This window comes from Podarcis muralis, chromosome 9, assembly GCF_964188315.1.
Source record: "Podarcis muralis chromosome 9, rPodMur119.hap1.1, whole genome shotgun sequence".
Taxonomy (NCBI): Eukaryota; Metazoa; Chordata; class Lepidosauria; order Squamata; family Lacertidae; genus Podarcis; species Podarcis muralis.
In genome coordinates, this window is record NC_135663.1 from 73,081,550 (window position 1) to 73,103,812 (window position 22,263).

The 22,263-nt window shown below is 40.9% G+C and overlaps 1 protein-coding gene across 8 annotated transcripts in view; it reads left to right on the plus strand.

Moving 5' to 3' along the window:
• The window catches only part of SLIT2 (slit guidance ligand 2), a 221,442-nt gene that overhangs the window by 156,462 nt on the left and 42,717 nt on the right, over positions 1–22,263 (plus strand). For 6 of the 8 annotated variants that reach the window (XM_077934422.1, XM_077934425.1, XM_077934424.1 and 3 more), the window contains 10 exons: positions 479–550; positions 3,715–3,858; positions 4,002–4,165; positions 4,953–4,976; positions 10,122–10,272; positions 12,102–12,176; positions 13,858–14,001; positions 15,386–15,529; positions 18,180–18,346; positions 21,076–21,208. In XM_077934422.1, coding sequence (XP_077790548.1) covers positions 479–550; positions 3,715–3,858; positions 4,002–4,165; positions 4,953–4,976; positions 10,122–10,272; positions 12,102–12,176; positions 13,858–14,001; positions 15,386–15,529; positions 18,180–18,346; positions 21,076–21,208 — 1,218 coding nt within the window. The remainder of the gene's footprint in view (positions 1–478; positions 551–3,714; positions 3,859–4,001; positions 4,166–4,952; positions 4,977–10,121; positions 10,273–12,101; positions 12,177–13,857; positions 14,002–15,385; positions 15,530–18,179; positions 18,347–21,075; positions 21,209–22,263) is intronic. The other 2 variants (XM_077934420.1, XM_077934423.1) reach the window with 1 other exon arrangement.

Below are 22,263 nucleotides of genomic sequence, written 5' to 3' on the forward strand. Positions count from 1 at the left end.
ATTGCAATGTTTGGGTTTTTTAATGTTGTTGTGAGCTGCTGTTGGAAAAGGGGAATACAAATTATTAAATCAAATCAAACTGAACAGTCGAATGCTACTGATTTTAGATAGCTGGCAGCTATTGTAGTGTTGTTCATGCAACAGAGCTTCCTCTTCCTTTACTGTCCCCTCTAGCTCCCTGTGCAACCTCAAAATCAGTTTGGGAGGGTTGGGGGGACCCTCCAGAGCACATTGGGGAGGGGGAAATTGAAGTCATGTTGCACCAGCGTAACAAGGCAGACTGGATGCAACCCATTGCCATTTGATTTGATTTGATAGAGCTGGCAGGTATTCTAATGCTACCTAAAATATAATTCAATATTCCAGCGCTGGATCCTTTGATGTGCTTTTGTCAGGGGCATACAATTTAAAAGAAATTCTAGATGAATGCATTGTTGTTCAACTTCCGATCAATCACCTTTTGAATTATTTGTTACAGTGTTCTCTATGGAAACAAAATCACAGAACTTCCCAAAGGCCTGTTTGAAGGACTTTTCTCTCTACAGTTGTTGTGAGTATTTATCTGCTGAAATTTGGTTTTATTTTATCCACTGAGAAGGGTTTTGTTTTGTGATTTTGCATTAAAAGTGGTTTGCTCACTGGTATGGATTATTATTATTATTATTATTATTATTAGGAACATACCTACCTTTTCAAACTGCTCTGTGCAAGGGAATACCAACCTTTTGAAGATGAAGAGCTTTTATTGCTTTCATGCACTGTATTCCCTCTACTGCTGCTTCACAAACAAAGGGAGAGCCTTTATTTTATTATTTCTTCCAGTAGCTTTCTGGCCACCTTTTTTATTTTTGTTTTTCGAATGTTAACCATGAATCTTCACCTACTTTGATTAGTAGCATTTAATCAAATGTATGTGCGCTTTAGAAATTCAAATTAAGACAATTCCATTCTGTTTTACTTTTTGCTGTTATGATACTAATATTCAGCCTGTCTAGTCTATTTTAAATGGATTTGCTTACTTGACTATAGAATCATTTATTTATTTTTCCAAATTTTTTTATTAGTTTTCACAATATTATAAACAAACAAACACACACAAAAAACAAACATAGATAAATCATAGCCTTATTGAAAATTGCAGTTATTAACTTTCTTAAGTGACTTCCTCGCTTCCCTTTGGTTGAATTTCATTGCATGTCCTTTTAACGGTTTTCCAAATCCCAATTTTTATAAAATTTTACTTAAGCATTAACATCCTTAGATCTTCACCTTATGGAATTAAACATATTAATTCATCACTTAACATAAATAAAATGCTTAGCCCATTAAGTATCTGCAAGGTATTTTCAGTTAGTTTAACTTAACAAATTTAACTAAATAATAATTAAATTTATTCCATTCTTCCTGATACTCTTCCTTCTTCTGGTCGCGGACTCTTCCGGTTAGGTCGGCTAGCTCCGAAAAATCCATCAGACTATAGAATCATTTAATCGGCCTGAGTTGCATTGTGTACAGTAATACCTCTGGTTACAAACCGTCCTCCTTGCGAACGCTTCAGGTTACAAGCTCCACTAACCCGGAAGCAGGTCTCCTGGTTGCCAACTTTGCCCCGGGATGTGAGACACACGCAGCGGGAGGCTCCATTAGTGAAAGCACGCCTCAGGTTAAGAACGGTTTCGAAAGTTAAAATCGAGATGTGGAAATATGGAAATATTGATGAGAGGCAGGACTGACATGCTTTAAGGTTCAGACTATGGGAAGTAGTAAATTAATAATTACAATTCAGAAGATAATTAGACTTTTTTAATTTTAGCTTTTTATTGGATTATGATTTGATATGTTAATTGGATGTCTTTTATTGGAAAATTAATAAAAACGATCTAACACAAGAACGGTTTTGAGTGGAGAACTGATCTCTGGAACGGATTAAGTTCGTAACCAGAGGTACCACTGTAATTCATCCTTTCATTCCAAGCCAGCTAAAATGGGTCCATTGAGTTGGAAAGTATTTGGGTTCAGCTGAAAATATTTACTTAGTTTTCTGTGGTGTGAGAGAGACAAAGTGTATGCAATTTTCAGCACTTGTTGCAAAAACATTAATGTAGTTTCCTTACGATCCTCATTGCCTTTTCGTTCTTCTTTACGCTCATGGCCTTTGGTTTCATTTGCCCACACACGAGCATTTAATCCCTCCACATGAGTATGTTGGCAGGGCCACAATCCGATGCAATGAATGATGGATATTTGTAAACGAAATTTTGTGGGTCACCACAGTCCACTGTACACTAGAATGAATGGCAGTGTGGACAAGTGAGACTGAGAACTATGAGGGAAGAGAAGCAGCCAGGGAAACAAAAGGTTTCAAGCAGCAATGAAATTTGAGAAAATGGTTGTGTGTCTAGTTATCTCTTCAAATTTACTGAATGCACTAGTTTCAAAGCAAATATAAAAATTAGGTGAAGCCCTAGTTGGAAGCAGTTATAAATACTTGACCCCTTTTGGGACTCCCATTTTGTACTTTAAATGTGTAATTTGGAAAAGGAGAAAGTTGCTATCTATCCTACAGAACTAAAATAAATAAAATTACTTAATTAAGATATTTTATATTAATTTGGATATGCCAATTCCATGTTATATTATTTCAGTGTATGCAAGTTAAAATTACCCATTAGTAATGAACCTAGACTTAAAATATGTACAACTGGAGATTAAGAAACCCCATCATAGAGTTGTATTTAAACCACTTCAACATTTAACAATGCAATCCTACATATGGCTACTTTAGAAGTGCCACTGAGGTCAATGAGACTTATTCCCGGGAAAATGGGCATAAGATTTCAGTCGAAGAGTGGTTAATCAGTCAAATTTCGTTAGGGAATCATGTAATTTAAAATGGAAAATGCTGGTTCACACACACAGATAAAGCCTGTTACTACTGCCGCTGCTTCTCTCCTTCTTCCCATGTAAACACCAAGGTTTATAGAAGCTTTCTGTGTCCATTTGTCATTAACTCTGTAGCTTGGCATGTTGTCTGAACCCTAAATTGTAGTTAATCCCATGTTTGGTTGAAACAAGCCAACTTCAGTTTATGAAACTGACTCTTTTTCAACTAACCATAGTTAAGATTAACCATAATTTAGGGTTTGGATCACGCTGCAATTTGTGGTTAATCTAAAATGGAAGCAGGAGTATCTGATTTCCTCCTTTCAGCTATTCCAGAAAGGGGGACACTAGCTTGACACTTGTTCTCGTAATACTAACCAAGGTCAAAAACATCCAACAGCTTTCTTCTTTCCTTTGCCAATATATTCACTTTCAGTTTAAACCTGTGTACATTCAATGCAACACTTGATGCTGAAATAATATCTTAAGGAACTAGGTAGTTCACTGAATGCACTGCATACAGGTGGCACAACTAATTTTGACATTCAATTTTATTTTATTATGTATTGGCTTATAACTGCTGGTTTTATATTGCGGGTGGAATGGTCAACGCCTTTTCTAAATCTGATTTATTTATTTTGGTATTTTAACGTATATTGTATATTGTTTTATGTAAACTGCTTGAAGGTTTTGATGACTAAGCAGTATATAAATCCTCTTAAATAAAGAAAGAAGTTGCATGAAATTCAAGAAAGTAAAGTTACAAAAATAAAGTTTGTCAATAAACAGCAAACACTTAACACTGTTTTCCAATTGTCGTTTGTTTCACAGATTATTAAATGCTAACAAGATAAATTGCCTGCGAGTGGATGCTTTCCAAGACCTGCACAACTTGAACCTCCTCTCTTTGTACGATAACAAACTTCAAACCATTGCAAAGGGCACCTTTTCTCCACTCCGGGCCATTCAGACCCTGTATGTATTGCAATTCTCCATTTGTTGCTATGTGCTTCAAGCTTTTTTTGGTTTCTGTTCCCAAATAGACCTGGAAAACTTTGGGAACTGCAGAGACCAACCACAAACATGTAAAAACGCTCTTTTCTTTTTATTTGTGAAAGGCATTTGGCTCAGAACCCCTTTATTTGTGACTGCCATCTGAAGTGGCTGGCGGATTATCTCCATACAAACCCTATTGAAACCAGTGGTGCTCGCTGCACTAGCCCCCGCCGTCTGGCAAACAAAAGGATTGGCCAAATCAAAAGCAAGAAATTTCGCTGTTCAGGTAATTTCCTTGGTTCAGCTGCTACTTTCCTTTCACTTCCAAAAAAAACCACCGCCCCACCACCCTCTCCCTCCCATCACAACCCCCACAAACCAGCGGTTGCAGACATCCTTAACGACAACAACAAAAAACCCACAGCCTGGTGCCAAATTGAATTATTTAGCAATCATAGCAACTCTGGACTGAAGTTGTTTGATCAGAAAACATTCCTACGGTTAACACACTTGTTACTACCTCTGCAAGGCATTAAAAATATGTGAAGGAATTGTGCTTTTTGATTAAATAATAAGAGTTCTGAGGTATCCTTTCTGTCAGTTGCGTAAAAAAAAAAAAGGCAAATCAAAAATGAAACAGATCTGGAATACCAGTTAAATCTTAAAAACAGAATCTACTCACGGAATATGAAAACATGACATTCATATTACACAGGGAAGCTTATATCGTGCTGAAATGTACTGTTTGCTTTTTCTAATCTTATTCCATTTCCTACTTACATGTTTCCAAAGCCTAACCTCTGTCATCTGGTTTCCAGCTGTTCCAGGTGCATTTCGTATTCTGCAGTTAATTCACAGTCTGCAGCTAGTGTAAATATCAGAAGAGTGCTGCTGATATTGGCTGCAAATACATTTATATCTAATCATACTAGTATCCGAAGTTCATTCGAATACCACTACCCTGCACAGTTAGCTTGAATTACCTGTAGTCCATCCTCAGTCTAATAGAATTAATTTTTTGCTTGCTGACATTCAGGTGCATATTCTATTTTTTCTCTCTTTTTTTTATTTAGCTAAAGAACAGTATTTCATTCCAGGTAGGTTTGGCTCTGCAGTAAAACTAACTAACTGCAGGTACCACTCCCTCCTCCCTCACCAAAAGCAAACTTTCATTTTAACATTTAAAGAACTGGTGCATGCATTTTAACCCTGCTGAAAACCTCTTAGAATAGTAATAGTTTTGTAGTTTTGTCTTCCCACTACATGAGCTTTGCATGCAGCTCTTTGCTATCCAACTCACAAATAAGCACAGAATTTATCCAGTACCACCTGATTTTAGAAAGAGATATCTGTCCCCGTTTTGCCTCTCCTGTTTACTGTTAACAACTCTATTCTTTAAATGTAGCTGCTGTGCTGCTTTTAAACGAAGAGAATCCTGCTATGATCAAAGAGCTAATAGAAGTCTAAGCACCCTTTCGGAATCAATACTTTCCTGCCTTTTATGCACTAAACTATTGCTTTCCTGCTGACTATCTGAACTGTTGCTTGCTCACCTATGACCTTTGATCCCTGTGTTTGTGAAATCGCAAAAAATGCAAAGCAAAAGGATATTAATCGTCTTTGCAAAGGCGTCCAAAGGCTGTATATGTCTTCTGTTAAAATAATTTTGATGGAAGAAAAAACAATTTAATAGTTGGCACATTTATTCCACACTTTAAACTAAATGCTGATTCTCTTGAGGTATTCCACATGAATGATTGAGATTGGCTTTAGTTATATGAAACACGTTTTCCCCCAACCACCCCTTGCAGCTGACAAACGAGTGCAGTGCTTTCTTAACAGGGGAAAGAACAAAAACAACTATGTCATGTGTTTACAATATAAAGTCCCTTACAGGTGATATATAATTGATTAGCAAAAGTGCTCAAAGGTCTAATGAAGCTTTTGATTGAACTGCAGGTGCATGAACGGCCAGAAAAAAACAAAACCCAATTATAGTTTACTTTCTAGAGGAAGGAAAAAAACGTTGTTGTAATTGAGTATGCAATCAATGACACTTGTTCTTTGAAGCACTTACAGGTATATGGTCGGTCCACAACGTTCAGCAGACTAACCTATTGATTGGTTTGGGCTCTTATCCACTTAAGATTGCTTATTTTACACTTGCTGCTTTTACTGTCATGTACTACATTATCTTCTAGCTGGAGAGATGATGTGAAGAGTATTATGGCCTTTAGTAGTGCCCTGGCTTGCAGAGGGAAGAAAATGCACAAGGGCTGGTCTTTGCCATTCTTGGCTTGAAAGGACCAGTTGGAGTCAGGTTTGAGAAGTGATTCACACACTACATGTTTTTAATGGCATGGCAGTCATTTCCACATTTGCATACACTGGGAATGGGAAAATAATGTAAAAAGCGCACTACATAGCCAAAGTCCCACGCATCAGGGAAAGAACTTGAAGAATGTAAATTGGCAGTTACTTGATAAACCTACTGGATTACCTGAATTCCAAAATGAAAAGTGATTAAGGCTTTTTCTCTAGCAAAGAGAAAGTGTTTGGTGTTGTTCTAAATATATAATAACAAATTTCACCTTTTTCACTGATGGGACTCGGGGATGTGGAGCATCATTAGCAAGCCATTTACAGTGTAGGCATATTCCGGTCTATCCTTTATAAAAAGCACAGCTTTCTGCACACTGTGTCCAGATTTTCCTTTGAACCAGCAGCATCTGGTGAAGCAGTTCTCTTTTGGGAACCGCCAGCTGCCAATGTAGGTTATCAAATGGAGTGCAGGATTGAAGCATGGAATACTTCAAACATGCTTGCACCTGGGCAAGGTGCCCTAAATCTCCCCTAGTGCCTCTCAGCAGCTGCTTGATAAGGGCTAGAATCTCTCTCCCACCTCCTCAGTTGTTCCATAGTGGTGGTGACTGATAGTTGCTGCCTGAATACCACTTCACCAACAGTGGTGAGACACTTCCACAACAGCCCACTGCAAGCCCAGCGTATTTTAGTAGTCAACTAAAATTGAGATTAAAAGGGTTGCGCTGTGGGTTAAACCACAGAGCCTAGGACTTGCTGATCAGAAGGTCGGCAGTTCAAATTCCTGCGACGGGGTGAGCGCCCGTTGCTCGGTCCCTGCTCCTGCCCACCTAGCAGTTCGAAAGCACATCAAAGTGCAAGTAGATAAATAGGTACCGCTCCAGCGGGAAGGTAAACGGCGTTTCTGTGCGCTGCTCTGGTTCCCCTGAAGCAGCTTAGTCATGCTGGCCACATGACCCGGAAGCTGTACACCGGCTCCCTCAGCCAATAAAGCGAGATGAGCACTGCAACCCCAGAGTCGGCCACGACTGGACCTAATGGTCAGGGGTCCCTTTACCTAAAATTGAGACTCTTGGGCTTTATGACTTTATCAAGAGAGACAATTGTTGCTGTTGGCATCCGCCTGTCTCAAGAGACAACAGAATACGCCTCCGGGGTGAAGTCAAACTTCTGTGTTGGCAGCACTGAAGTGATCTCTCTGGGACACAAGGCTGGGAAGTATGTATGGAGGTGCTGGGCTGCTGATGGGAGCAATATGTTTGGCCCAGCTTGGCTGCAGGAGTTGCCGGAAGGAGAGACTCCACTCCAGATTTGTGTAAGGTTTATTCCTTAGCCTTTTCCTCCTGAATATATCACACAAGGCAGCAGAGGTTTAGGATCAGTGTTTTCCTTCTCCTAGATGGGCTGCCTTCCAAGGTTGACAAGCCCCTAAGAGAGAGACAGTGGTTTTCTTGGAAATATAGAAAAAGCATAAGTGTTCCTGTTATTAGCTTTCAATCTTTTTTAAAAGTCAGTACAGAATCAAACATACTTCTGCGGCACTCGATGAAGACATTCAGAAGCAATGCTCTCCCTGTGGATTAGAATTATTAATCATATAATACAAATCTGCACAAAAAAGTACTTCATCCTTAAATAATATTTGAAAACTGTAGACCACTGAGCTAGAAAATGAATAAGCCAGGAGTAAGTTTTTCATAGTTCTTATGCGACACTGAGCCAAACCATTGCAGGCTCCCGGGGAGTAAATTGCAGCCTCTCTGCTTCTCCCCCTGCTGTTGTGAGCTAACCCATCATTTAGCTTAGTTTTACAGTGGACGCTTGGGTTGCGAATGTGATCCGTGTGGGATGCACGTCACAACCCATAGCATTCGCAACCTGCAGCGGCGTATCTGCTCACGTGCGGGTTGTGATTTGACACTTCTGCACATACGCAACTGCCGAAACCTGGAAGTAACCCCGTTCCGGTACTTCCTGGTTTCGGTGGTCCATAACCCAAAAAAACACAACCTGAAGTATCTGTAACCCGAGGTATGACTGTACAGCTAAACTTGGGCTCGTGGTTTATCTTGCTCCAGACAAACCACAAGGTGTAGCCCGAGATCTGTTCTATAGCTTACTGTTTGTAGTATCTGAAGAAGTGTGCATGCACACGAAAGCTCATACCAAGAACTAACTTAGTTGGTCTTTAAGGTGCTACTGGAAGGAATTTTTTTTGTTTTGACTATGGCAGACCAACACGGCTACCCATCTGTAACTGTTTGTAGTTTGTCTGAGGGAGATAACCAGGAGCCTGGGTCTGAACGTAACAGTAAACCATGGCTTAACTCCGTGCTGCATGGCAACACCAAATCCAGACGAGCAAATCAGCCACAATCTTGTCTCTGGGAGCCTGCGTGTTTGTTCGCACTAAACCATGGTATGGCTGAGCAAACTGGGGAGGTTTTTTTTCTTAAACGACTTAACAAATGTGTGTGAAAGTGCCCTCAAACAACCGTATCTTTCAGTAAATATATTTTAAGAATTTTACTGCTTTCGCCTATGAAAATGAACATATTATATAATTATTCAATAGATAGTCTGCTGTATCTTTTTGCTATACTGTACCACTTCAGATTAATTATACTCTGACTCTTTTTGATATAGTACAGTGCCGAAGCATCATATAATCAAAGAAGTGTAGAATAAAATCCAACTTCTTTAAATTGAGAATTTCAGACGGACCTTGATGAAGGCAGGATATTACCCAAACCCTAGCTGAGAAAAGCAAGATGAGCTTTGTTTTTGTTGGGGTTTTTCCTCCCATTGGGATCACTCTTGTCTTTCTTTCTTCCTTGGCTGTCTTTCCTCTTTCAGGAGTTCACCATTTGGGCTGTAAGTAGAGTTCAGCGTGTGGACCAAATAACAGTACACTTCCCAGTCCTTTCCACTTCTAGTCTCAGTCTTTTCACCTTTTGTCCAAGAAGAGCTCACCAGTCATTTAAGTTTCTTTGTCCCACTCCTCCCCCTCCACCCACATCACTTACCCTCAACTTCTTAATAGATGTTTCTTCCTGACTTGTGAAGGATGCTATCTCCATTCTGTAACGCGGAGAATGGCGAAGAGATCTTCCTCCAGTCTACTGTATGTCTTTTCCAGTTTAGCAATGTTGCAGTGACCGTGGACATTCTGTATGAAGGATGTCGTGCCATGTTGAGCGGTTTCCCACTGCAACACTTTTCCTGCTCTTTCCTCTTTCTCCCATTGCTTCTGCTCCTTGGTCTAAGCGGATGAAGTTGTGATAACTTAGCGAGATTTTCTGTTGTGCTTGATCTAACCATGTGGTTGCGAGGTATGAGTAAAACATGGTTCTGTCAAGCACCATGGAACGTCACGCAGCTTTCTACAGCATAGCAGGCTGCTGAGGCTTAAATCAGGATTACACACTTTTTAAAAATTGAAGAAGAAAAACAGGGCTTTAAATTTTATGGTTCTGAGATTACGTAGGCGGGCTGTGGCCAGTGAAATAGAAGAATAAAGGAGGGTAATGAAATGGAATACAAAGATTTACTTAATCCTGAAACTGTGGGAATAAGATATATTTAACAAGAATTAGCACTGCTTTATGTTTTTAACTGTAAAATGGAATGGATTGGCTGACAACTTAATCAGCAGAAACTACAGCTGTGAAAAGCTCAAGCGGTTAATGTTATCCTACCACATGTCCTGTCCCCCCCCCCCAGCAAATTTCAAGCCCTCTGAAATTTAACCCACTCTTAAACCTTACTGTTTCTTCATTACCATAAAACTTTCCCCAAATTACCCATTTGTCTGTACTGCAGGTCTGTCTCTTTTCTCTCTCTTATTTTTTCCCTACAAGAAAATAATCCCAACACCTTGATGAACTTAGTACCTGTATTTTTATTCTGCTTATCCTCAGGCACCGAAGATTACAGATCCAAACTAAGCGGAGATTGCTTTGCAGACCTGGCTTGTCCTGAAAAATGCCGTTGTGAAGGAACAACTGTTGACTGCTCCAATCAAAAGCTCAGCAAAATTCCTGACCATATTCCTCAGTATACAGCAGAACTGTAAGTTTGTGCTCACAACAGTGTGCTGGATGAATATCAGTGGTGATAATATCAATTCATAACTGCTCTTTCTTTATCCCTTTTTGGAATGTCGCAGATCCTTCCAGTTCATGAATTTTCAATTGTATTAAGTTTTAATTGCTTTACAACATTTCGCAAAGGCAAAGAAAAAGAAATTCAAATATTAGTGTAGAAAACCATACAAAATGTTGGCACATTATTGCTTTACAGTTCTCTCCACAGCAAAAGCAGTCTCTGTTTACCTACTTTGAGCTAAGTACACCCACCTCTCAACTATCGCACAGTATTGTGCAAAATATAATTGGTTCAAGCACAGTGAGTAATCAGTCCAATATATACACCCTTCGTTGTTGATGATGATTGAAGGATCACAGGGCAGTTTACAATATAAAAGCACAGAGACACACAGCATAGTCACAAAAAAACAAAACAACCAGTAACCCCTCCAACAGGTTTAAAAGGCCATAGATTGTTTACTTAGCCAAAGGCCTGGGAGAAGAGCAATGTTTTTGACTGGCACCTGAAGATATATAATGAAGGCGCCAGGTGAGCCTTCATTATTGCTATGTCTTCAACAATAATTGCTGATTCTTAGACAGAACGCCCCTTGTGTTGGGTACTCTGTTGTCTGTGATCTATGTACCGTACAACAGGTGACTCCTAGATGAGATAATCAATCACTTCCTTGTTCCACTGTGTTTCATTTGGAGCTACCTAGATAAGTATTTCCTCCACTTCCCACGGATTCTGAGAATATTGATGATTCCCATCCGTACTCTGAAAAATAGGGATTGGGGGGGGGGGAAATGCAGTCGAAAGGGATCTAAAGTCCCTTCCCCAAATAGAAAGACAAGCTATCAGCTTGTCTGATGGATTGCACTATGCAATTCAGACCGCAATAAAGCAGGGAGCTATGTGCCAAATATAATATCAGCCCGAACAGGTACTAATGCCTTTGTGGAACTTCATATCTGCAATTGAAAAACAGCCTATTGCTAAAGCTCCGAATTACAGCTGCTTGCATCAGTCCCCCCACATTTACATTTATTGTAATTATTTTTTCCTAGTATGCAATCCTGCTTGCTTCTAACTCTAAATGAGGTTAATGGAGCCTTTCATGCCTGAGTTACAGATTTAGAAATGGATGCTTATAGATTACACCAAAAATTAGTGCTGTTATGCCGCAGCTTGTGTGCTGCTGCGATTTATTCTAATTATGCTGAAACAGACTGTGCGTTAAGGAAATAGACCTGCTGAGACCATGCAGGAATGGATAGATATATAATCTGTACGTTTATAACTGCTGGTTGTTTTATATGTTCACATAAATGCAAGAAGGACTGTGCTAGCTTCACATATTGCCAGGGTGTCATGCGTCATCTCCAAGTGATGTTTGGCAATATGCAGTGTTGATTGGGCCATGCACACAATAGCCTATCAATGTATACATTTTTCACTTTTTCACCGTATATATTTTGTAAGAGTGCATATTCTTGTACTATGTATGAAATTTTATGCGTTGACAACGTGTGTTAGAATTTGTAGGCCTTTCCTGATATAAACTTGCGGCGTTTATTATTGTTAACTACACTTAATGTACGAAGCATCTGCAATTGATCGATATTTTCCAACAACTATTGGTGACTGTTCTTTTTGACTGGACAGTGCACAAAATTCACCTTATCCTGCAGTCAAGTGGTGCTCCTTTTCCACTCCTGCCTGTGAATTGGTGTCATTGCTGGCACTTATGCTCCTTCACGAAACAAGTCACAATAACCTAAATTTATATCTTTCTACTCCTTCTGCAGGCGACTCAACAACAATGAATTTACAGTGTTGGAGGCTACAGGGATCTTTAAGAAGCTTCCTCAACTACGTAAAATGTAAGTTTATCTGCCAACCTGCCTTATATAGGTGGCCTTGGTGCAATAATTTAAGAAAAAAGTATAAAGTATTCTTGTAGGAGCCCAAAGCAGTAAAACGTCCCAGTCTGTGGTATTCTTTGCGGAACGTGGGTGCTCATTTTGCCAGTGTTTCAGTCGTACTCTCTTTCTCTTCTTTTATCCCTGCCAGTTTATTTGCACAGTCAAAAGGGGAAGGGGAAGCCATTGCTCACCGGTAGAGCCTACATTTTCATGTGCAAGGTTCCAAGTTTGGTCTCTGGCTTTTACAACTGAAAGGATCTCTGGTAGCAGACTGAGATTCTTATAGCCACTGCCCATCAGAATAGACAAAACAGGACTAGATAGGACCAGTGATCTCGCTTGGTATAAGGCAGCTTAGTATGTTGAAGATAACAAAGATCCTACTGTCGTACTGAAGGAAGGCTCGTTGAATTTTGCCTGTTTCATATAGTTGCTAAAGTATTTTGTATCCTTGATTCCAGAATTTCCATATGCTAGGAAGAAAAAAAGGGAGAATTGCTTAATTCTCATATGATGCCAGCTTTGTCCCATGTGCAAGAACCCACAACCCACACTAATTTATTTTGTGTTGCATACCTAAACCGCAAACAGTAAGCCAGCAGAGATCAGCACAGGGTTTGCCAAGGTCTCTATCTGATTTGTTCAGTAGCACTGATACGTCAAACCACCTCCATGTCTTTTCTAGAGTCACCTGACTCTTTATTTGGGATAGCTATTGGCACTCGCTGCTCGAAGCTAAGTTAATGAAATCAGTTCTGCTTAGAGTGATCTCAATCCAAGTGTATGTGTGTAACAGGCAACATTCCTGCAGGATGAAAGTGGAATAAGCATCCAAAATGCTGATAATACGACCTATTATAGTGAATCAGTTATTTTAAAATTGAAGCTGTTAATAGAAGACGCAGTGATTTATTTATTTTTAATGTTGTCACTATATTCCTGCATTTTTATTTTGTGAAGAAAATCTATTTCTGTTTCCTTTCTGGAAGCCTTTCTTTCCTCAATTCTGAATGAATCCCAAACAGTGTTTAGACTGGCTGCCCGCCTCTCAGTCACCTAAAGTCACAGTGCCCTCAGGTGATGATGGTTGGGATCTCAAAGCACCATGTGGGGCTTTTGAAGGGCTTTTAAAGAAACCTGTGCAGTGCTTTGAAGCACCCCTGTCAGCAGACTTTAAGTCACTTCCTATCAGCTGATGATATTGTTTTAACATTCGATTGGAAGCCGCCCAGAGCGGCTGGGGAAACTCAGCCAGATGGGTGGGGTATACATATTAAATTATTATTATTATTATTATTATTATTATTATTATTATTATTTAGTGGTGACTTCAAGCTTGCTTTCTGCAGGTATCAGCTGCACAATTGAGTTCCTCACAGGCAACACAGTTCTGTAGCTGATTCAGCCATATATATCACGTGGCATGGTTTTGGGGGAAAACAGCCCTGTGGCCCAAATTGTGACTTGTACCGGGCCAAATCCGGCCTGTGAGCTAGATGGTCTCTATCCCCAGATTAGCGCTTCCTTGAAATCATGTTGCTAGACCAGAATTTAGTCGCTGCTTTTTGTATTCTTCATTATATGGATCATTTTCTCCAAAACACTTTTCCTATTAATTTGCTTTGCCGTGAAACAATAGAAATCTGAGCAATAATAAAATCACAGATATTGAAGAAGGAGCATTTGAAGGAGGATCTGGCGTAAATGAGCTGTTGCTCACCAGTAACCGGCTGGAGAATGTGCGCCACAAAATGTTCAAAGGACTTGAAAGTCTCAAAACTTTGTAAGTATGTTCCTCTCTCTACTTTGCTTGCTCTCTTTGCTTAAACTTCTCTTCTGTCTTGTTTTCTGGGTATGGATGTATGCTCACTTTGACTCACTTTTTTTTATAATGTAAAATGCATTAATCATATATGCTGCCTAATTGCAATCAATATCTTTTGGATAGGTATATGGCTTCACAGAGGGCATGAAGTAAATTCTGGTCACAGATAAGGAAGTATTATGTAGGAAGCAGATGTAGGCACATGTCTTTTCATCTGTGTGGAACAGCATTGTTTGTAATGTGCTTATAACTGTCCCCCCTCCATCACTTCCTTACAATATGTTTTTGGATATTACTAAGTCCCTGGATCAACCTTGATTATGACTGGTGTTGCATAGAAACTGAGCTGTTAGGGCCATTCCTCTGGCTATTATTCTGTCATCCTTTGGGTAGGAAGAAGAACCAGTACCCAGCAATGGCAAGGAGCATGAATGCTGCTCTTGGTTAGAGGGCAAACACTTTACTCCTATTGGTGCCTCCCAAATTGCTGAAGTCCCCCAATTTCACAATTTGTAAACTGGGACGGGGATTGAGTGGGGTTTAAGCTGGGTCTGGTTGCAGAGATTTCTGGGATCATATATGAGGAGTAGCAGGAGAGTGATGTTGTGTTCATGTCCCACTTGTAGGGGTCCCTTTGGCATCTATTTCACCACTGTGGGAAACAGTCTTAAATGTACCTTTGCTCTAATCCAGCAGGGCTCTTCTAATGCCCTCAAGTGCTTTCTAAATACTGCATATTATTTCTCAGCATCCATGCCTAGTAAGTTAATAACTCAGGGAAAAATTGCAATACAACATCTCATAAAATGTTTAGTAAACTGTACAGAATGGTTTCCCCCAGTAGTGGTGTATGGAAGTGAGAGCTGGACCATAAAGAAGGCTGATGCTTTTGAATTGTGGTGCTGGAGGAGACTCTTGAGAGTCCCATGGACTGCAAGAAGATCAAACCTATTCATTCTGAAGGAAATCAGCCCTGAGTGCTCACTGGAAGGACAGGTCCTGAAGCTGAGGCTCCAATACTTTGGCCACCTCATGAGAAGAGAAGACTCTCTGGAAAAAAACTCTGGTCAACAGAGAACAAGATGGTTGCACAGTGTTCTCGAAGCTACTGCGAGAGGCAGTGGAAAACAGGAGTGCCTGGCGTGCTCTGGTCCATGGGGTCACGAAGAGTGGGACACGACTAAGCAACTAAACAACAACAGGGAAATGTACACAGATGAGATGTGCAATACATTCTCTATGGCATTGTTCCCCAACTTCATGCCCTCCAGATGTTCTGATTAGGGATGATGGTGTTACTACGCTTTGGAGTAACAAACTGATTTGTTTCATTTTTCCTCAGGATGCTAAGGAGCAATCGCATCAGCTGCGTGAGTAATGACAGTTTCACAGGCCTGAGCTCTGTTCGATTGCTGTCCTTATACGATAACCAAATAACCACAATTGCTCCTGGTGCATTTGACACTCTTCATTCCTTGTCTACACTGTAAGTTGTTCTTGCATTCATAGCCAGCCCTTGACATTTATACATGTGTGCTATATCTAAATGAGGGGTAGCTAGCTTGTGACCCTCCAGATGAACTCCATATCCCATCATCCTTGGTTATTGGCCATGCTGGCTGGGGCTGATGGGCGTTGGTGCCAAATAACATTTGGAGGGCCACAGTTCAGTCACCAAACGAACAAGTCAAGAGTGCTTGCAAAGTCACGTATGTGAAAGTTTTCAGAGAATGCTAAAATTCAAAATTCAAATCGAGAGGTGACAAAATGTGAAAATACATTGGTAATCTCTGCTAATTGTTTGGTGGCTCATACTGTTTCTAAATAACCCCATGCAATATTGTGTCTGACTAGCAGTGATTTCCCTTGGTTCAGGGTACCAGTGCAGCTGAATCAGCCAGAGGGGTTGTTTCACACAAAATGCAGCACTCACTGATAATGAGGGACACTCAGAGGGTGTATTGAGAGCCCTGAGGCTTTTGTCCAAAGCTCTGCAGTTGTTCAGATACACCCATAAAACTCCCTTCTTCTCATGCTACCCCATTTTTTTTCAAAGGGGAGAGCGACAGAGCATGAACAGCTGGGTGGAGGCTCTGAACTGTTCCTGTTATTCGGGTGATCGAAACATTCATAAATTTATTCATTTACTTAGCGCAAATAAACATGTGCAACAGGGCGCAATTCTTTCGTTATTAGCCTTAATAACTAAAGAGGGCCTGGTCAGAAATGGGAAAGCATTTCACTCACCTTATTTCTACACATTGCAATCAACTCACAAGTAGGGAAATGTCACTTTTTTGTGAACTGCTTTGAGAAATAATGTGGGTAAAGGTAAAGGGACCCCTGACCGTTAGGTCCAGTCGTGGACGACTCTGGGGTTGCGGCGCTCATCTCGCTTTATTGGCCGAGGGAGCCGGCGTACAGCTTCCGGGTCATGTGGCTAGCATGACTAATCCACCTCTGGCGAAGCAGAGCAGTGCACGGAAGTGCCGTTTACCTTCCCACTGGAGTAGTACCTATTTATCTACTTGCACTTTTGATGTGCTTTCGAATTGCTAGGTTGGCAGGAGCTGGGGCAGAGCATCAGGAGCTCACCCCATCGCAGGGATTCGAACCGCCGACCTTCTGATTGCCAAGCCCTAGGCTCAGTGGTTTAGACCACGGCGCCACCTGATGGAAGTGTTTCTTCTTCCCCCTTATATTGCTATAATCAGCTATTTGTTTTGGTTCTGTATCTGGTTACCCCCAAGATAACTTGTGTAATACAGGCAACTACTGATTTGGGGGTGTGTGCATTCCACTTCATTGCATGTGATAGCAGGGTGTGTATAAGCGCCCAATTACCCATCTGCCCCCTTTCTCTGCCACTTCCAGGTTTGTGGTGATGTGTGTGCACATAGTCATGCATGCTTTGAACACACGCAAAATGGTTACTACCTGTATAAAGGAGTTTGGTTAAAGCTGAGCACCTGATACACACACCCAGCTCTGAGGAGTAATAATTGCCATAGAACAACACAGAGCTGTTGCCATTTAACTGGCCATATTCCTGTTTTCCAACTGTAGCTAGGCATGGAGAAAATTGGCAGGTAATCTAGAGAGAGAAAATAGAAGAAAATGTGTCCTCTCTAAGGGTGCTATTAAAGGTTCAAAAGGAGCTCTACTGTTAAGCAAAAAGTTGGGAATTGTAGCAATCATAGATCAGTCATCATATGCATGTTTACTCAGAAGTATGTCCCATTGTATTCAATGGAGCTTATTCCTAGACAACTGTGCAAAGGATTGCAGGCTAAATGAGATACATTTGAAACAATCCCCCCGTGAGTCAACTGTACGTAAAAGGAAATATGAATATTCAGTGAAAGGAAATATGAATATTCAGTGAAAGGAAATATGAATATTGGAGGGGGGGGAGGAAGGCATGTGGTGTGTCTAACAATTGGGTTTTCTGTGGTAGGAATTTCTGAGGGAAGAATGTAATTACCGGCATACTTAATCCTCTGCCCTCTCACAATGTGACAAGTTACACCTAATGACTAATTCGTGCATATTAAAGATGGCATATTTATAAATAATGAAATTGTCAATAGGCCTCTGTTGAAATGTGGAGGTGCCAAAAGCACTGAGACTTGTGGAAGTAAATCCATTTTTATAACTGGCATGTAATCAACTTAGCTGTCAGTTTATATGGAAAACCTATTCTCTGGAGCAAATAAAAGATGGAAATCTTGAAGAGGCAAATTAATGAAAGAGCTGTTGTCAGGTTAAAGCTAATAATATAAAGTAATCAGCCTACATTTTGACATTAAATTACTGTATTATTGTGTGTAGATAGCTTGACAGCAAGTCAGATTTGTGATACATCTTATTTAGAAATCATTTTAAGGTATCGGGATTTCTCAGCTCAGACTCTCAAATTGCTATCCTGATATTTGGTGGGGGGCAAGGAGAGGCTTTTTTTGCGGGTGGAATTTCATCTGCATCGCTATCGCATAAAATGCAATAGGTGGATGGAATGAAAATGGCTAGTAAAACAAATCCTACTTTTTTGCAGTGCGAACAGGGTGTTTTAATTTTTGTGCGTGCCTTTTCATCGCTTGAAATTGAGCCCTGTGTTGTTCACATGTGTTTATCAGAAACCTCTTAGCCAACCCTTTCAACTGCAACTGTCACTTAGCATGGCTGGGAGAATGGCTGCGGAAGAAGCGAATTGTGACGGGCAACCCCCGCTGCCAGAAACCCTACTTCCTGAAAGAAATTCCTATACAGGATGTGGCCATTCAGGACTTCACTTGTGACGATGGTAAGAAACAGAGCACACATGCTGTATGTCTCTCGTGGCAGATTCATCATTGTAATAAACATAATATAATTTTTATTTATACCCCACCCTCCCCAGCCAAGGCTGGGCTCAGGGCAGCTAACAAGCAATAATAAAAACAAGTTGAATGAATACAACTTAAAAACAAGATTAAAATACAACAATTAAAATTGTAGTATGAAAAATAGGGGTGGAGGATAAATAAATTCAGTTCCGTTCAAATTTAAAGCTGAATGTATCAAATAAGCACTTTTAAAAACAACATGCAGATGGAAACAAACCCGTTATTCAAAATTCAAACTTCTCCAAATTTTGCGATGCAGTTCTTTAACCAAGAAAAAAAAAGAATGCATTAGGGAGAAGTGTGCATAAAAATTAATATTCAAAATTCAAAAAATGCATTATATAAGGGGAATTTCCTGCAAAAATGTGTACATTAGTCAAAACTACATATAAAATGTGTTTATTAGAAGTTGGCACTAAAATGTTGAATTTTTATGACTTTTTTAAAAAAAGAATCACAAATTGTTGCAAAATGCAGAGAGATGAATTTAAAACTGGAAACATGAGAAACCGAGGGAACTGAAATTGACAGATCCTTCTATCCCTAACACAGAAGTTAAATCTGTTACTTACCGTTGCCTTTAAAGGATGATTCTGGTGTTATTTTTTCCTCTGGCTTTGTCTGTGCCAGTAACACCAGGAGTCAAAGGTTGTGTGGGAAAAGCTAGCAATATGATTGCCCCTGGAACTGGAGCAGCACTGGCATGGATTCCTTCTGCATAATAATAATATAACTCACTTGTAGGAATGATCTCTGGGTTGTGGAGCACACTCCTGCCCGTGGGCAGCCTCAGCTGTCTGCATGTGTGACCTTGGGGTGCGGAGCACACTCTCCCCCACAGATAAAGCCACAGCTGTCTGAACATCATGCCCTCTATCTATCTAACCTTTGCTCTCTTAGTGGTCTGCCATGCCCTGTCTGTGACCTTTGTCTCCTTCGTCATACATTGTGCAAGCGGAAAGTGACGCAGTAGAAACAGGTGCCAAAATAACTTTGTACCACCCCATGATCTTGGGATTGGAAGATGTGTAAAGGTCACAGTCCAAAATGTATCTGCCTGGGTTTGCATATTGTGCCAATAAAAGGAGTCTCAACAGAGCTAGCTGGCAGCTTGCTTGTGCACAGGTCACCTGCATTACCAACTCCTGCCTCATGTCCTTCACTTCACTCAGTATCGTGCATGGGCTTGTTCAGACATTATTTTCTCCCTAGGATTGTTCCTTAAGTGAGATAGATGGTGGCCTCAAGCCTGCCTGTTCTCGCTCATCACAAGGAAAATGTCTAAACTGGGAATTTTGTGGTGTCTTCACTTAGCCTCTCAAGAGAATTTGCTCCCTCAAGAGCTGGAGAAGATTTGTGCATGCCCAGCATCTGCTTCCGGTCTCTAAATAAGCCAGTTTTGTGACTTCCACCTGAATATCTTTGTTGCTCTGCATATATGTCAAAATAGCATCTAAGCTGCTTACAACTATAGAATCAATACACAGTAACAATTCCATTCCCATTCCCATACTGCATGCTGTCAAGAGCAGTTTGTGACCTGACGTGGGGAGGCATAGCTGTTCAAAGTGAGGGAAATGTCAAGGAATCCACTAGGCTTGTGCAAGTCTAAGCAGCTACAGTGGTACCTTGGGTTACATACGCTTCAGGTTACATACACTTCAGGTTACAGACTCTGCTAACCCAGAAATAGTACCTCGGTTTAAGAACTTTGCTTCAGGATGAGAACAGAAATCGTGCTCCAGCGGTGCAGTGGTAGCGGGAGGCCCCATTAGTTAAAGTGGTGCTTCAGGTTAAGAACAGTTTCAGGTGAGGAATGGACCTCCGGAACAAATTAAGTACTTAACCCGAGGTACCACTGTATTTGTATCCTGCTTGTGGTCAGTTAAGCCTGTGCCATTCAAGTTGAGACATCTCATAGAGTTGGAAGGGACAACAAGCATCGTCTGGTCCAACCCCCTGCAATGCAGGGATCTTTTGCCCAACGTGGGACTCAGACTCTGAGATTAAGAGCCCAATGCACAACCAACTGAGCTATTTCTTCAGTAGCTATGGCACCAAGTGCCTTTTCCCTAAAAATGCAGGTACCCATATAAAGGTAAAGGGACCCCTGACCATTAGGTCCAGTCGCAAATGACTCTGGGGTTGTGGCGCTCATCTCGATTTATTGGCCGAGGGAGCCGGCATACAGCTTCCGGGTCATGTGGCCAGCATGACTAAGCCGCTTCTGGCAAACCAGAGCAGCGCACGGAAATGCCGTTTACCTTCCTGCCGGAGTGGTACCTATTTATCTACTTGCACTTTGATGTGCTTTCGAACTGCTAGGTTGGCAGGAGCTGGGGCCGAACAACGGGAGCTCACCCCGTCGCGGGGAGTCGAACCGCCGACCTTCTGATCGGCAAGCCCTGGGCTCAGTGGTTTAGACCACAGCACCACCCGCATCCCGTCAGGTACCCATGTAGTGGAAGTTAAAATACATCATGTCCCTGGTAATTGAAGATAATATTATATTTTATATATACAGAGCTACCTGAAAGCAGAAACTTCCTGTATATCTAGAACAGATTAAAATAACTGTGCTGCTGCCATGCTTAGGTGCTGTTAGCTGAGCATGGCTTATCTTTATATGTTTCTCTTTATGAACTAGGAAATGATGACAACAGCTGCTCTCCACTGTCCCGCTGCCCTGCAGAATGTACTTGCCTAGATACTGTGGTTCGTTGTAGCAACAAAGGTCTAAAGACTTTGCCAAAAGGGATCCCCAAAGATGTAACTGAACTGTAAGTAGTACAAAAATTAAAATTAAATGTCAGCAACAATGTTTCTTTCGAGAGTGATGGGGGTGCCTTTGGCAGGTAACTTAACATTATTGGACTGCCCATTGGTCAAGATCCTAGTCTGCCTTTGCTAAATAGTTTTCACAGGACCTCAGGTTTGGTATTTCAATGCTTTGCCTTTTCAACGCTCATTTCAGAAGCTATCCAAACATTGGAAATCTATTTCTCCTGGAGTTATTTTCTGGATATTGATTGGAACCAATAATGGTAAAAACTTGATCTACTAACTTTTTAAACCTTTTTTTGAGAATAACTCTGCGTTTCCGTGCGCACCAACAAAGTCTGCTGTTCTTGTGGGTTACTTTTATAGTGCCTTCAGATTTTTCTCAACTAGAAAATGTATCCTTTGGTCTTACAGTGTTATAACATCAATAGTATATTGAAAAATAGTATATTTGTGGGGCACTACAGTGCTTTGTATCACTTGCGAAAGCAAAAGTTGGAGGTCCATCTTAACTGGAAAGAGGTGTTCAGCGTCTTCAGAACAGGGTTATATTCCTCTGAAGGATCAGGCTTGCAGTCTCTGAGAGCTCTTCATGGCCTTGTCTTCAGATGCTCATGTTGCCTTTGTAACATGGAGCGACTTTTATCACATGAGATTCACTTATCGGCTACTGCCCCTCTTTAATGGAAATTGTCTGGCCCAGAGTTCCCATTCCTGCATTCTGCTTTCCCACTTCTTCTAGAAGTGATTATTACTCAAGGAAGAGTTCCAAATTCTTTGTAAGCTGCTTTGGGAGCCTTGCTGGCTGAAGAGTAGAGTGTTAACTTTAAAAAGTAAAATAGGTAATGAATGCTCAGGTTATCTTCCGCTTGGACTACTGCAATGCACTCTACATGGGGCTACCTTTGAAGGTGACTCAGAAACTACAACTCATGCAGAATGCGGCAGCTAGAGTGGTGACTGGGAGCGGCCGCTGAGACCGCATAACACCTGTCTTGAAAGACCTGCGTTGGCTCCCATTACATTTCCAAGCACAATTCAAAGTGTTGGTGCT